Genomic DNA, 13,888 nt, shown 5'->3' on the forward strand with positions numbered 1-13,888 from the left:
GGTCGCGAAAATGGCAGATGCGCAGCGATCCACCGTGGGGTGGGGCCAATCACAGCTGCGACGGGTAGGGAGAGTGGGGATGGTGGTCCGTGAACCCGAATGTCGGTCACTGACGACGAAGACCAGGAGCCGAGTGCATCGGAACGGAGGGGATGCAGAACCCCGATTTGATCGCCGGCGCATGACGAGAGAAGCTGATCGGATGCTTGTCTGTTTCGTCGCCTACCTCGCATTGCGACTGTCCTCAGATCTGTTGTTCTCCAACAGTGAAGGGTGCCAACGAATGAAGCCCTGATTTCGTAGGATGTTGATATAGGACTTGGAATGCATTTAGCTGGCCTTGCTAGGGTTCTATGGCATGTCGCAGCCCTTAAACGCGAAATAGCAGCGTCGATTACGAAATTCATATGCCCCTACGACCGTGTAGAATGCATTCGATCTCTCCTTCCAAACTTTGTTGACACATGACCCTCGTCAATCATTATGGGAAGATTGTCATTATGCAAGCCCGAAAGCATCGGGCCAGATCAACTACGGTCAAGAGAGCTCTAGAGGAGGAAGACTCCACATACAAACTACTAGCTCGAACGTCGGTGCAGACCGGGTGATATTGCGAATCTGCATGGAACTGTCCAGGGTCCTCGACCGAATCCCCGTACGACCGTGCGGCATGAGTTCAGGCCTTCGATTCTTGAGGAGACCCAATAGAACGTGGTATACATGGTCCGTGGTTACACTCTCGTGACTTTCACGCCCCTCCATTTCAAGGATGTAGAATGCAAGACTGCTGGGCCCGTCTCCTTGGCTTGCACCAGCCCCATAGCCCTACCCGGTGATACTGTGCTATACCTCCAATATCTGATCGAGGGGTTAAACCTACCGAGCGCGAACCCCATGCCAGCTTGGACTGTCAAACAAGCACGCAGCGAGCTCCGACTTTCTGCGACTTTCCACGAGTACAGACAGGCGCTAGTCCTGAATCAGGCAAGTGCCGCTGACTTCACAATTTGAGCAATATGATTGGTGGAGTGCTGGCGGCCGAGCTTCCTGGTCCCTTGGATGTCATGTTCTTGGTACTTGGCTGGATATGGAGACTCACAAGTTAAGAGAGGTACCGCCTACATCATCAGGCTAGTAACTCGATGACCTCAGCCCCCGCCAACCCGCTCTGACCCGGTCGGTTCCCTGCGATTCTCATTATGGCGGCGTCATGCCCTGCCGCACGTAGGACCATGGGTTCCTGCCTTTAAAAGCAACCGGGTCCTGACTTCCTGCCCTGTCCCGCCTTTTGTTTGATGCCCGCCTAACTCGGTCAATTGCCTCAACTCCCTCTTACCTTTACCTCCCAACTTCTTCTTTACCCCTCGAGATCGTCATAGATCAGACTCGGCTTTTCATTACCTTGGCGCATTCCTCGTCTGTCATCACGCCTACACCACTCTCCCCCACTTTTTGACTGCTTCACGGATCTTCTCCCCGCATCTCCAGCACCATGCCTAAGGTACGAGCATCCCCCGCTTGCTCGCTACTCTCAGACCCACCGACCCTAACCGATTGACTTGCAGATCACGGAAATCTTCCTCGACTGTGACAACACCCTGGTGTTGTCAGAGGAGCTGGCCTTTGAGGCCTGCGCTGACCTGGCTAACGAGATCCTGGACAAGCGCGGCATTCCTGATCGCTACACTGGCGAGCAGCTGATCAAAGACTTTGTCGGCCAGAACTTCCGTGGCATGATGATTTCTCTGCAAGCCAAGTATAAGTTTGAGTTGGAGCAGGACGAGCTGGAGAAGTATGTCAAGAAGGAGGAGGACAAGGTCATTGCCAAGCTCGAGGCCAAGGCGAAGCCCTGTGTCGGTGCCAACGAGCAGTTGGACAAGCTCTTCGCCGCGAAAAAGTATCACATGGCCGTGGTCTCTTCATCGGCTCTGCGCCGAGTCGTCGCGTCGATCAAGAAGGTCGGTCAAGACAAATACTTTGATCCCGACATGATCTTCAGTGCGGCTAGTTCTCTCGAGAAGCCCACCTCCAAGCCCGATCCGGCCATCTACCTGCATGCGCTGAAGAAGTGCGGCAAGACTGCTGCGGAGACGCTGGCTGTGGAGGATAGCAAGTCCGGTGCCCTCTCGGCTATCCGTGCCGGTATCGCCGTGATTGGCTACGTCGGTAGCTACAGTGAGGATATGCAGGCGGAGATGAGCGAGCGTCTGATGGATCTTGGTGTCAAGATCATTATGACACACTGGTCGGAGTTTGATAAGTGCCTGGAGTTCATCGAGAACATCCCCGCCGACGTTGCTCAGTCGAGCCTGTGATGTTTGTCCTCGCCGAAGTTCCCATAACCACACGATGTCATGATAGCGAGCGAATGGTCGTTTTGGGGCTTGATTTTTTTACCCCCTCTTTTTGTCTCTTTCATTCGTCCGGTGTGCGACGATAAACACCTGCTGTCCGTCTCATCCCTCCCCGCTTCTGGATGCGAAAGTCGGAAAGTTTCTACCGAGTCGCCCCGTGTTAGCCTTTTCTTACCCTTTTCTCTGCATTGATAGGCCGTATCTTCCTATCTTTCACGCATAGACAGGTCGTCTTGGGCAATGGGATACCGAGCTCTGTGTTGTTAGCCAGCTAAAATTATCTAGTACAAGGCAGTTGTTCTCGGACCAAAACTCCGTCCAAGGATGTCATGTAGATCGTATTGGCTAGGTTGGCACAAGCTCAGACATTCCGAAACATATACCCCCGCTTGAGGATCAACCAGCGCAGTAGACAAATATAAGCGCTCTACTCCCTGCAGGATCCCAGCAGGCGCGTTTCTGCCTTGGACAACTCAGCGAGGCAGACTTCCCAAACTAACCCGGGTTGACAACTAGCTCGAGCTCTGTGACCGACCGGCGGCGTGGCTTGCAGACCGCGGCCCAGAACAATGCGACATTTGATGAGTCCATTCCCCAAGATTCGGGACCACGTTCGCTCCGGACTCCATTGAGGTAGAGCTTCCCATCCCTGTAGCATATGGTTTCATCCGGACTCCTTATTGGGAGGGGGGTTTCAAAGTTCAGGCTAGTCCGCATAGCCCCGGGACCGCCCGATAGTCTATTCGGCCTGAAAGGGAAAGACCTATTTACTAGTTGACTTGGTGATTTAGCCGGTGAGGGCATAACCCCGGGGAGAAGTAGGTATGAGACATTTAATCCGTGGCAGCATATGCTGTGGCTTTGAGTTTGATCTGCAATTGTCCTTCATGTGGATTGTTGGGTGCACGCGATAAGCCAGTTCGGGAGCGTCAAGTTTTACTTGGATGGAAAGATTGCCGACGACTAGTGTCATGAGACTGGATTTCGAAGTCGGTGTAGATGTCCTATCTATTATTCATTCTCATGCACTCCGTATATCTGATCCGGTTTGGAAAGTGCATAGTAAGGACTCGGCGTTCCTTGCGAGAAGCTAGACATTACTAGTTTGCTTTGGACGTATTATGATGCTCCTCATTCCACACACAGTAAAGCGCTACATGGTGAATGAGGAACCACAACCAGCCTCCACTCTTTTGTACGGGATCTTTTTATTCCCAATACTTGCCGATAGAGCTCATTTCCATCTCATTCAGCTCCTTTCCACTTTCTCCCTTTTTTTGTCTCCTCGACAATCTAGTTGCTTCAGTATGGTGATAAGGTAAGCGCACCGCCCCACCAGCCCTGGCCAAGGTTTCCCCCTCTCTCTCTCCGCTGCGCCTCTCTCCGGATCGTCAACATTGGGGATAGCTCCAAAAGAAGAACAAGCTCCAGACACAACCATTGCTGCCCAAAGCCTGGTCCTGCTCCGCCTAGAACACCGAGAGACCCCAATCCCCGTACTTGTCACCCACACATACCGTTCACTCTGCAGCCATGTCGGAGCGTTCGCAGGCCAAGTCCAACCACGTTTCCCGGTGTCCACTGGTAAGTCAATTTGTAGGTGCTTTTTGTTGCCTGTTTGATACTGTCTTGCTGCAGTGGAGACGGGATTTATCAATCAGCAGACTCCTGCATCTCGTCTAGCCATTCATCTCTGACCGAGTATCAATCAGGAAAATGCCGAAGCCCGCTGGACGCGATTGGTCAAGACCACATATACCGACCCCCTCGGGGTTGAGAGGACCTGGGAGTCTGCGGAACGGCAGGTAAGATTCGCGCCTCACTCTTCGGGTCCCTCTGCATTTGTCGTCTGTCCGGCCCCTGCCTCAGGCCTCCTGCATTACGGGGGCTTAGCTCTATCCCGCTTCCAAGTTCGGAGTTACACGCTCGATCTATCAGCCGTCATGTCCACAAGCCCTCAGCCGCATATCGGGGAGTGCCGCTGTTGGCAAGTGCATCTCTGAGCTCCGAGCTCCGAGCTCAGAGCTCACTGTGCATCAGCTTACAACCTTTTTTGCCGGTTCGTATTGGCGGATACGGCGCGGGCGTGATGTGATGCACAGCCTCGTCAATGGGTTGCCTTGGTGCACGACCGCAACACGCGACCGTTTCCAGAGCTCTGCATCCTCATTTAATCTCTCTGGAAACGTCAATGTCACCCGCCTGCTTAGACCTCGTAGCTGACCTCCGCATCTCCAGACTCGCCCCGCCAATTGCGAGATCGATGGCGTAGGGATCGTCACTATCCTCAACAAGCCCACGGGGCCTGAACTGCTGCTGCAAAAGCAATATCGTCCGCCGATTGACAAGGTTGTCATCGAGGTGCCGGCCGGCCTGATCGATGCCGGTGAGACTCCGGAGCAGTGCGCGGTTCGCGAGCTCAAGGAGGAGACGGGCTACGTGGGTGTGGCGGAGCAGACGAGCCCAGTCATGTTCAACGGTGCGTTCGCATGAATTCTTTGTGGAGATTTACTTTCTCGGCGCATTTTGTCGGTACATATTTGTTTTCCGTGCAGCGGCTGACCAATCCCCTTCTATTCTTCGTTTCCGAGGTTTAGACCCGGGTTTCTGTAACACGAACTTGCGCATGGTCCACGTTCGCGTGGACATGACTCTGCCCGAAAACCAGAACCCCAAGCCGGAGCTCGAGGATAACGAGTTCATCGAGTGCTTCTCTGTCCCGCTGGCGTCGCTGTATGATGAGACCAAAAGACTAGAGCAGGAGGGCTACGCTATCGATGCTCGGATTGGCACTCTGGCTGAGGGGATGGAGTTGATGAAGCAGTGGAAGCTGTAAGCTCGAGACATGACGACACAGATGATTTCCATTAGACGTCTTTGCGGGGGTGTTTTCACTAGCAACTACCACATAGTGCTGGCTGGGTTAGCGATGAGGTATAACCGCCAAGACTCTCTATCTTCTCGTCTGCTCATCGTAGGAGGAGTTAGGTTAGATCTTCCCTGCTTCTCGTAGCCCCTGATAGAGCGCCCATGCCGCCAGTGTCTTCCCATCTCGCAGCCCTTCCTTCCACAGACTTTCCAATGGAACTACCTTCAATGTGATTTTCTCGCCATGATCCCGGAGTCCTGTTAATTTGCCCTGCAATTCTTCAATATCCTGTCGGGGCATTCGCTTTTGGCATAAAAACAAGGGAATGAATTCATCACTGCCCCCAGCAGATGGATACATCGCTTTCTGCAGGTTCTCTCCATTCGCAGCTGAGTCTTCAATTAGTTCTGAAGCCAACGAGGTCATACCAATCAGTTCACTCTGCTGAACAGACAGCCCAGTCTCTTCCTGAATCTCCTTCGCCGCACCCCCAGCAAAGGTCCCACTGTCATCCAGCATGCCAGCCGGGATTTCAACAAATGCCAAAGAGCCCGCAGGAACGCGAGGCTGAATCGTCACAATAGCTTGCTTGCCCTTCTCTTGTGAGACCGGGATATCATCAGGTTGAAGGATGAGCTAGAAGCACAATCGTCAGCCGCTCGTCCCGCTTGCGTGGGCCAGTCCGGTTCGAAAAAGAAATGGAAAGAAAGCAAACATACAAGCATACCCACACTCCCTCCGCGGAGAAACACACTCCCAGGTAACTTCTCCCCTCGGCCATTCGACACATCCGCCTTCAACTTGACAAAGCCCACCCGCCCACCGCCAAAGCGGTCCACGGCCTGGATGTCAATCGTCCGCAAGACATACGGGTCCTCATGGAACTCGTGTGACGGATGAGACTGACGCGCTAGGGAATTCTGCAGCGTTGAGATCCAATTATTAAAAGCAGGAAAGGACAGCAGATCGTCGCGGCCCAGGTCCGGTGTGCTTGTGATGCGCAGCTCGGACCCGGGGAGCGTGAAGGTTGACATGGGCTTGGAGGTGAATGTGCTGGGGGCTCCGGGTCTCCCTGTCGGTCCCAGATACCGGTACCCGGGCGTGAAATTCAAGTGCCGCGCGGTAAGATGCAGGTGTCGTCGGGGGTACATGAATGGATGTCCCCCGCTTCCATAGAGTTTGGTGAATAAAGCCAGCTCGTGGATGGGATTGGATGGCTGGTCTGAGGCGGTGAAGGGGAGCTCGATCGATCTCTCGATGAGGATGGCGTGCACGGATGAAAGGCTGCGGTTCCCCGTCGATACGTGGAATTCGCCTGTTTGCGCAGGTGATGTTGTTATTGAGCGCACCATTCGATAACCCTGGTGGCGTGCGGGTGCGAGCGGAGTGTTTGTTTTCGCTGCTCGAGCGCCATGACGTCTTTGCCAAGGCGATCCTGCTTTCGCGATCTATAGGATAGGCCACGGCAGAACGCATCGCTGCGAAAGGATCTGTTCATGCGACGCAAGCCATGTTTCTATCCCCGATCCATTTCTTCAGCCGGCCTGGATGTGTGTGATCGATCATCTACCAAAGGTCGTTTATTTGGAACCTCTGTCTGGTTTTGTTTTCTTCCTATACTTGGGGGCGTATATCTACCCGCCGGTAGTCCCGATTCTGTCAGTTGTAGTCACACCTTTCCCCCAACTGAGTATACCTATGGACCAATAAAACACCTCCAATCGACCAGGACCAATGATTGGTACTCTATGACACAAGAGCACAGCAACGTCCGCGGATTAAATTCTCCGGGCCCCTCGGATTCCCTGTTCTTCTCGTTGGACTTCGGCCTCAAGGTCGGTCTGGCTCCCCGAACCCCTCCCTCGAAGTCGTAACCCCCTCACTGGAACAGCGCAGCAACTGTCCACATGTCCACATGTCCACATGGGCGGGCTAGGTAACTATCGTGAGCACTAGACTAAGCCCTCGGCTGCGATATATCCTCCGCGTGGAGAGCTACTGTAAGAGCTCAGAATTAGCCCCCACCGAAACAGCAATCACCCAAACAATCTCCAGCTTAGACCAATGAAAATCCCTGCCATGGTGCCTCGAAGCGAAACCGTGCATGAGATGGGATGCAGCCTGCCCTGCCGTCTGGATGTGACGGGCTTCTCGTGCACTCTAGAATAGCTCCGGAATGCGACCAACGCAAGCTAGTTTATTTAACCCGGGTTGAGCACCCCTAACAATAAGCTTCTCTCCGCATCCACTGGCCCCCCCTCATTTTGGCACCCCCATGTGCCCTCACAGTGGGATTCACACTGATATCGTGCCCTGCCGTCCCGCGAATCCTAGTCGTTTCAAGTATGGGGCGGGAGCTCCCGCACGGTGATTCGTTCGAGGGTTGGGGGGGGGGGGTAGCTTCTCAACCCGGGCGCAACGCGACTACTGCCCCTACAACCCACGGGGCTGGGATTGCACGTTACTCTCATACTTCATCCCTGTTATCCCTGGGAGACACCGCCCTTACTTACATCATGACACCTATCTGATTTTTCTTTGCTTTTACATTTACACTTTCTGACTAGCCGCTTTTCCTCCAGGGGCAGTTTCGGGGGGTATTGCACCCGCTCCCCCGTCCCCCAACCCCCCCAACCCCGGCCTTGGGCCCTTTTAGCGAGGATCACGATAAGATTTCCGATTTATCGAGGGGTTAAACGGAGAGTGGTTGCCTTACTTTGGATCCATGCGGACCGGGCCCAAAACTGTCCTCCGTATTGCATTTCTTTTTGGTTGTACCGTGTCCGGAGTACAGGCGTGATACAGAGTTGCGTGCATGCATTATGACCACAAAATGTATATCTAGAACTAAAATGTATGTCTATAGATCCGTCTACTGCAGGGCTTCTACGGCAACGCTCTTCAGTATTTCAAATCATCCTGAAAACAAATTCTGCTCTCAAGTTGACGATGCGGTATCTCGGAACGCACAAAGGGCCTTGTCGCACGATCCCTACATCCTGTACTGTACGGTGCCATCGTCTGTACTGTAGCTTCATCCCCTCCAGGTGCATAGTGCGAGTTGAGGGATTTTGCACTGGACCCAAATTACCAATCCCAAATCCCAGAAGGCTGATTTAAATCGGGAGCTATTTTCTCTCCCGGACCAATCATTACACGGGTAGCCGCCGTTATCTCCTGTCTCCTGATCAGCAGCCTATCGCTCGATCCTAGCGGCTCCCAATAGTCCTCCGACTTCCAGCTCGTGATTGATACCACCTGCGCTTTAGGATATACACAGATGGTGAGGAGGCCATCATGAGAGATTGCATCGGACTAGTTGGCCTTCGTAAATGCGGACCTCGCTCGTCCGTGGTGATCTCGGAAGGCAGAGCCTATTCGGGAAGCACGATGGCGAAATGATCTGACCCATGGCAAGAAGGCTCAATGCAGGGATGATGAAGCTCGGTGTGATCCTGCAATCACGATCTGCTCTTGAATCTCCAAGTCCAGCTAATGGGCAAAATATTTTGCCACCGGTTGATTCTCTGATGGAGGACCTCGGAAAGGACTGGCCATCAACGTGGCCTTGCATTACAAGCTTCCCAGAGACCCATGTGCTCGGTTCAACTTGGGGTAGGAAGGAGTATTATGGGATGATCAGAATCGCAGTCACACCCCACGATACGGACCAGGTGGATTCGTCGGGGTGTCGCATAGGGAGAACTGGTCACTGCCCCGTGGTATCCCAGCGATGTGGGCTGGTGCCTCGGGCTCCTCTCGGCCTTGGACCGCAGAGTGGTCTGATCACCCTTGGGCGCGGATTTCGAAGCCCCGATTTAGACCAGCAGCTGCTCTGATGCAATAATTTGGAATCAAGGTCATAGAAAGAAGGAATGAGGCAAGTGGAGAGCGGCGTCAGTCGCAGCCTGACGCAAGCCCTCCGGGGCGGTTTGGCGGGCGCAACGGCGTTTCAAGGTGGCATTTCACAATTAGGCTTTCGCGGTGGTCGCTTGGGCGTAGTTTGTCGGGTCTCAGGGTTCTCATGGGAGTATCGGTGAGCGAGGACCAGGTCAGGCCTCGGCGGGAGCGGTCTGGTGTGGTCTGGTCTGGCCTGCTCAAAGAAAGTCGGCAGCCGGCCACAAGCAAGGGCCCCGGTTGAGGACCAGGTCCAAAAGTGCCTCGCTGAATGGGTGATCGGTCTTCCAAGAGGGCGTTGCGGGGGCTGTTGGGCATAATTCACCCCTGCCTCATAATTCAGGACGATGGAGACCAACAGGATGCCCGTTGCAGGATGCCGCAGCGGGAGATGTGCCGTTCCCTCCGCCTGGGTAACGGCGGTCACGGCGCTTCACGTACCGAAGAAGCTGAACGGCGCCCTGGACTGTGGCCTCGCAAGGCGTGAAAAGGCAAAAAGAGGGTCAGGAGGGGTGATTAGATCTGCCGTCAGCGTCTTTTTTATTTTCTGAGTATCTCAGCCCCTCGCCGGGGGGCTGGCCGGAGGTGGGCGATCGTAAGGGCCCGTAGCTCGCCTGTCATACGGGTGATACTGCTGATGCGGATTCTGCTGGATTGTGATCATCCTGCTGGTACGCTGAAACGTGGCCCAACCCTTCCCGGGTCTGCAAAATGAAGCGGAAGATTTCACGCAGAGACGGCGATGCAGGTGCTTTTGAAGTTGAGGGGGTACATAGTTCCGGAAGACCGGGATTATCGATCGGTACTGCACCAGTCATGATAATAATAGGACGGTAATACTTAGCAGCCGTCGCAGTCGCAGGTGAACAGGTGAACAGGTCTGTGTGTGAGTGGTCAGGCTGGGGTAAAGTAAAATGCCAACCAAAACATCGCAACTTGGGGAGGCAATGGAAGCAGGCAACCAGTGCTAACTCCACGGTGCCATCCTTGCGCCCACACCATCTACTGTAGCTCTCGTTTCCCTCGGACCGACTCATTCGGACAGGCACTTGTTTTGCGCACTTTCACACCGGCTCATTGCTCCACCCATTTTTCAGTCCGCGTTAACGCTTTATAGTCCTCATCTGCCTGTTTCGGTGCCTGGGGACTTAGCGCCAAGGGCTGCGCTGCCTAGACTTTACTTGTTTACTCTGAACTCCGGCCTCCGATCTCTCTTATAAACACCCGAGCCCACACCTGGGTCGTGGTGCCCATCGATGCTCTCCCCATCTTTGGATGATTGACAAAGTCCGTCAGTCCTAGTCCAGCCTTTCCCCTCCCCCGCCTCCAACCTTCGCCTCTGTACCCCAGCTCACCATACCCTTCCCCCCCCGCCACCGCCACTCTCTTTTTTGACTTTCTCCTCTCTTCGGCACGGCTGCAGCACGATTGTCAGATTGCCCGATTTCCAAGGCCGATTAGCTAATGCGGCCCAGATCAGATGAGGCCACGGCAAAAGTCCTGAATATCCCAAACATCCGATGGAAAGACCATCCGTCCGTAAGGACCGCTCTTACGGAGCCAAACCAGGCTCCTCCCGATTGAACGCCAAAGGCTGGCGCGGCACAGACAGGTCCTTGCCGTACGATCTATCACCCAGGCAAGTCGTACCCTTCTCGTGTGTTGTTGCCGGGGCTAACGCCCGGACTCGCCAGGCGATCCATCGGCCGCCTGTACTCGGACGAGTTGTCGCCTGAGGCGCCAATGGCCAATCGCATGTGCTCCTCCGTCAGCCCTCCATTATCGTCAGGGGTGCTCGCGGATGACGGTACTTTGGAGACGCTCAGTAGCCAGGGCGCGCGGGTGTCCAAGGCATCGTCGCGCACCAGGTTAGCTCGCGCCGAGAAGTTCTATCGCCGGGACAGTTCGCGCGCATTAAGAGAGCGGGAGCGAAGGCTATCTACCTCGGCTTCGAACCAACCCACGCGCTATGAGGATACCAGTGGCGGGGTGCCGTCGAAGCACTTGCTCACGGATGAATCGGAGTTGACCAGGGAGTCGGACTATCAAACCATCTATGAAAGTCCGCCTGTAGAGCGGAGAGACCATTCACCGTCCACGGTCCCTCAAATGACAGTCGCTAATAAAGGGGGCGATGGTGGTGGGGTGGATGAGGGAGATGGGGATAAAATGGAAGTGGATGAGCCGTCCCCGGCCCAGAACCCAGCCAATGAATCAAATGACGAGCATGACGATCCGAATTCATCCTTATCCTCACAAGGCTTGATATCAGCCGGTTCAAGGACTCCGGGGATAGAGGAGATGTTTAAACAGCCCCAAACCAATCCAATCACAGAAGATCAATTGATCAATGAGGTGCGCATGATCTATGCCGGGCTGGTCAAGGTGGAAAAAAAATGCATCGAGATCGACAAGAAACAAACAGAATCACAGGTCGAATTGTCCGGCTTACAATGGCAAGCGATGATATCTTTGCACCAGACCTTACTTTATGAACACCATGATTTCTTCCTGGCATCGCAACACCCGTCCGCCAGTCCGGTGTTGAAGCGCCTGGCCGAAAAATATGCCATGCCCGCGAGGATGTGGCGATATGGGATCCATTCGTTCTTGGAGCTCCTCCGACAGAAGCTCCCGAAATCGTTGGACTACATGTTGAACTTCATCTATCTCGCCTACTCGATGATGACGCTCTTATTTGAAAGCGTCGATGCGTTCCGCGAGACGTGGATCGAGTGCCTTGGAGATCTAGCACGATATCGCATGGCGGTAGAAGAGTCTGATATGAGAGATCGTGAAGTGTGGGCCGGAGTCTCACGATATTGGTACAATCAAGATGCGGATCGCAGCCCCGAAGTGGGTCGTATTCAACACCACCTGGCAGTGCTAGCTCGTCCGGACCTGCTACAACAGCTCTTCCACTACACCAAGGCCCTAGTGAGTGTGCGTCCATTCCCCAACGCACGAGAGAGTATTGTCCTCCTCTTCGGTCCGTATAACGGGCAAGCTCTGCATCAACATACCATGGTTACCGCCCTCATTGCTACTCATAGTGCCCTCTTCAATCAATGGCCAGCGGAGCAGTTTATTATTTTGGCAAATCACTTCTTGGCACTTTTATGGCGAGAGGCTCGTCGGTTAGGTTCTCAGGGCCAAACTGGAGTCTATATCATGTCGTGTAATTTCGCGTCAATCCTTCAATATGGCGACCCCGAAGCCGTGATGGCTATGGAATTCTCTCAGAAGGACCATGAAACCGCTGCCGATGCACATGCCTTTGCGCTCAATTGGACTTCGGGCTTGGACTTGAAAACCAAGATTCAGGAAGTCGGTGAACCGACCGAGCCCAGCGTGCATCTGCCCCCAATGGCTTTCCAAGGAACCTCTCTTGCCTTCCACACCCTCTCAGTCCTACTCAATCATCTGGGCGATCCCAGCATATACCCAAGCGTGCATATCTCGCTGTCCTTTATCTGGAGCCTGGCCCTCCATCCGCCCGCCATGCAACAAGTTGAAACGTTCATCCCCTGGGTGGGCATCGCCGGCTTCCTCAACACCTTATTCCGTCCCGATATCAATTTCGCCAAAATCGAAGGCGACGAATTCCCAGTCCTCGACGATGGAGCAATACCACAACTACCGGAGGATTTCCTAATTCGCGGCCAATCATGGAGCCAGCTCTACTTCCCGAAGAACTTTTTCGAAGGAGCCCCCTCGGAGGACGACAGACCCGTCGTGGAAGGGCCTTCTACACTCATACCCCGCAGGCACAGGTGCCTCTGGCTAGGTGTGCGGATCGCAACGGTTTGTAGCATGGTTTCTTGGTTTCGCTGTCTTGGTCGTGTCGTGAACAAAGAAAGGCTAATGGATTTGACATGCAGTTCGATCGTTGGATAACATACAATAAGAATCATAGATTCGAGGTAACTCCGCGTGCGCTCGAGAATACTTCCACAGCGGAATCCTGTGGCGGTCTTAACAGCAGAGCACCTATACTGGCTCGAGCAGATCATGATATGCGCGGAATGTGACAATGCCGTGTCCTTCAACACGGCTACGCCAGGTGGCTGGTGAAGGATGCTTGTTTTCACTCTGGATCGCAGATGAGATAGGATCTGGCGAAATTGGGTACATCTCGGAGCAACGGATCTTTCTTTTTACTTTTCCTTATAGACACACAGCAGCCTTGGAATGGATTTTCGAGTCTACCGGGGCTCCCCGACAGTTTCAGGCACACAGAGCCAAGTCCACGCCCATCTGGATGGAACCAGGCCCATGGAAGACCTTCCTCCGAGGTCTGGAACTGAACCTCCACTAAGGATTCTTTGCGCGTGGAACCCGGACATGAGGATATACATTCGTTCGAGCCTCCAGGCCTTCATGGGCTTCCACCAGGAACTTACTTCCCATGGATGTCAGCCAGGTTGGATCCGCCCCCAGGGTCCGCAGAGCAGCGTCCCCGACTGGAAGCCGGAGCTGGTCCAATGGTCGAGACCGCGATCTCTAGGCTATTGCTCTCCTAGGAGAACCAACTTCCATGGTTGCTTTCAATATCCCCGGATCTGCCGCGGTCGAACGGGCGTTTTGCATCCGCAAGATGTCATTTGAGCCTGGGATCTGACTGGCTGGAGTGGCTGCTTGTGCCGAGTATCTCGACAGATCGCTATGAGGAAGACGGCACACTGGCACGGATTTCGGGTTAGCAGGAAATGTACTGGGAATACAGAGAGAGGATAGCCATATTCGTGGATGCTCGATTTCCTTCGTC

General features: G+C 54.1%; 4 protein-coding genes across 4 annotated transcripts; 3 read left to right on the forward strand and 1 right to left on the reverse strand.

The window, feature by feature from the left end:
* Nucleotides 1-1,492: 1,492 nt before the first annotated feature.
* Nucleotides 1,493-2,315, forward strand: N7482_002596 (HAD family hydrolase; the record flags this gene model as incomplete). The annotated part of the gene is made up of 2 exons (XM_056684721.1): nucleotides 1,493-1,501; nucleotides 1,566-2,315. The coding sequence occupies 2 exons, from the start codon at nucleotides 1,493-1,495 to the stop codon at nucleotides 2,313-2,315; spliced, it is 759 nt and encodes a 252-aa protein (XP_056548327.1).
* Nucleotides 2,316-3,887: 1,572 nt separating this feature from the next.
* On the forward strand, nucleotides 3,888-5,190 carry N7482_002597 (MutT/nudix family protein; the record flags this gene model as incomplete). Its single annotated transcript, XM_056684722.1, has 4 exons — nucleotides 3,888-3,938; nucleotides 4,067-4,159; nucleotides 4,593-4,833; nucleotides 4,952-5,190. The coding sequence occupies 4 exons, from the start codon at nucleotides 3,888-3,890 to the stop codon at nucleotides 5,188-5,190; spliced, it is 624 nt and encodes a 207-aa protein (XP_056548328.1).
* Nucleotides 5,191-5,343: 153 nt separating this feature from the next.
* N7482_002598 (putative NUDIX family hydrolase) lies at nucleotides 5,344-6,575 on the reverse strand (the record flags this gene model as incomplete). Its single annotated transcript, XM_056684723.1, has 2 exons — nucleotides 5,344-5,859; nucleotides 5,943-6,575. The coding sequence occupies 2 exons, from the start codon at nucleotides 6,573-6,575 to the stop codon at nucleotides 5,344-5,346; spliced, it is 1,149 nt and encodes a 382-aa protein (XP_056548329.1).
* A 4,288-nt stretch (nucleotides 6,576-10,863) lies between these two features.
* Nucleotides 10,864-13,194, forward strand: N7482_002599 (uncharacterized protein; the record flags this gene model as incomplete). The annotated part of the gene is made up of 2 exons (XM_056684724.1): nucleotides 10,864-12,924; nucleotides 13,078-13,194. 2 exons carry the CDS (start codon nucleotides 10,864-10,866, stop codon nucleotides 13,192-13,194), a joined length of 2,178 nt encoding a protein of 725 aa, XP_056548330.1.
* Between the last annotated feature and the right edge of the window lie 694 nt (nucleotides 13,195-13,888).

The sequence above is a fragment of the Penicillium canariense genome, assembly GCF_028826845.1.
Source record: "Penicillium canariense strain IBT 26290 chromosome Unknown utg000001l_segment0_segment0, whole genome shotgun sequence".
Lineage (NCBI taxonomy): Eukaryota > Fungi > Ascomycota > Eurotiomycetes > Eurotiales > Aspergillaceae > Penicillium > Penicillium canariense.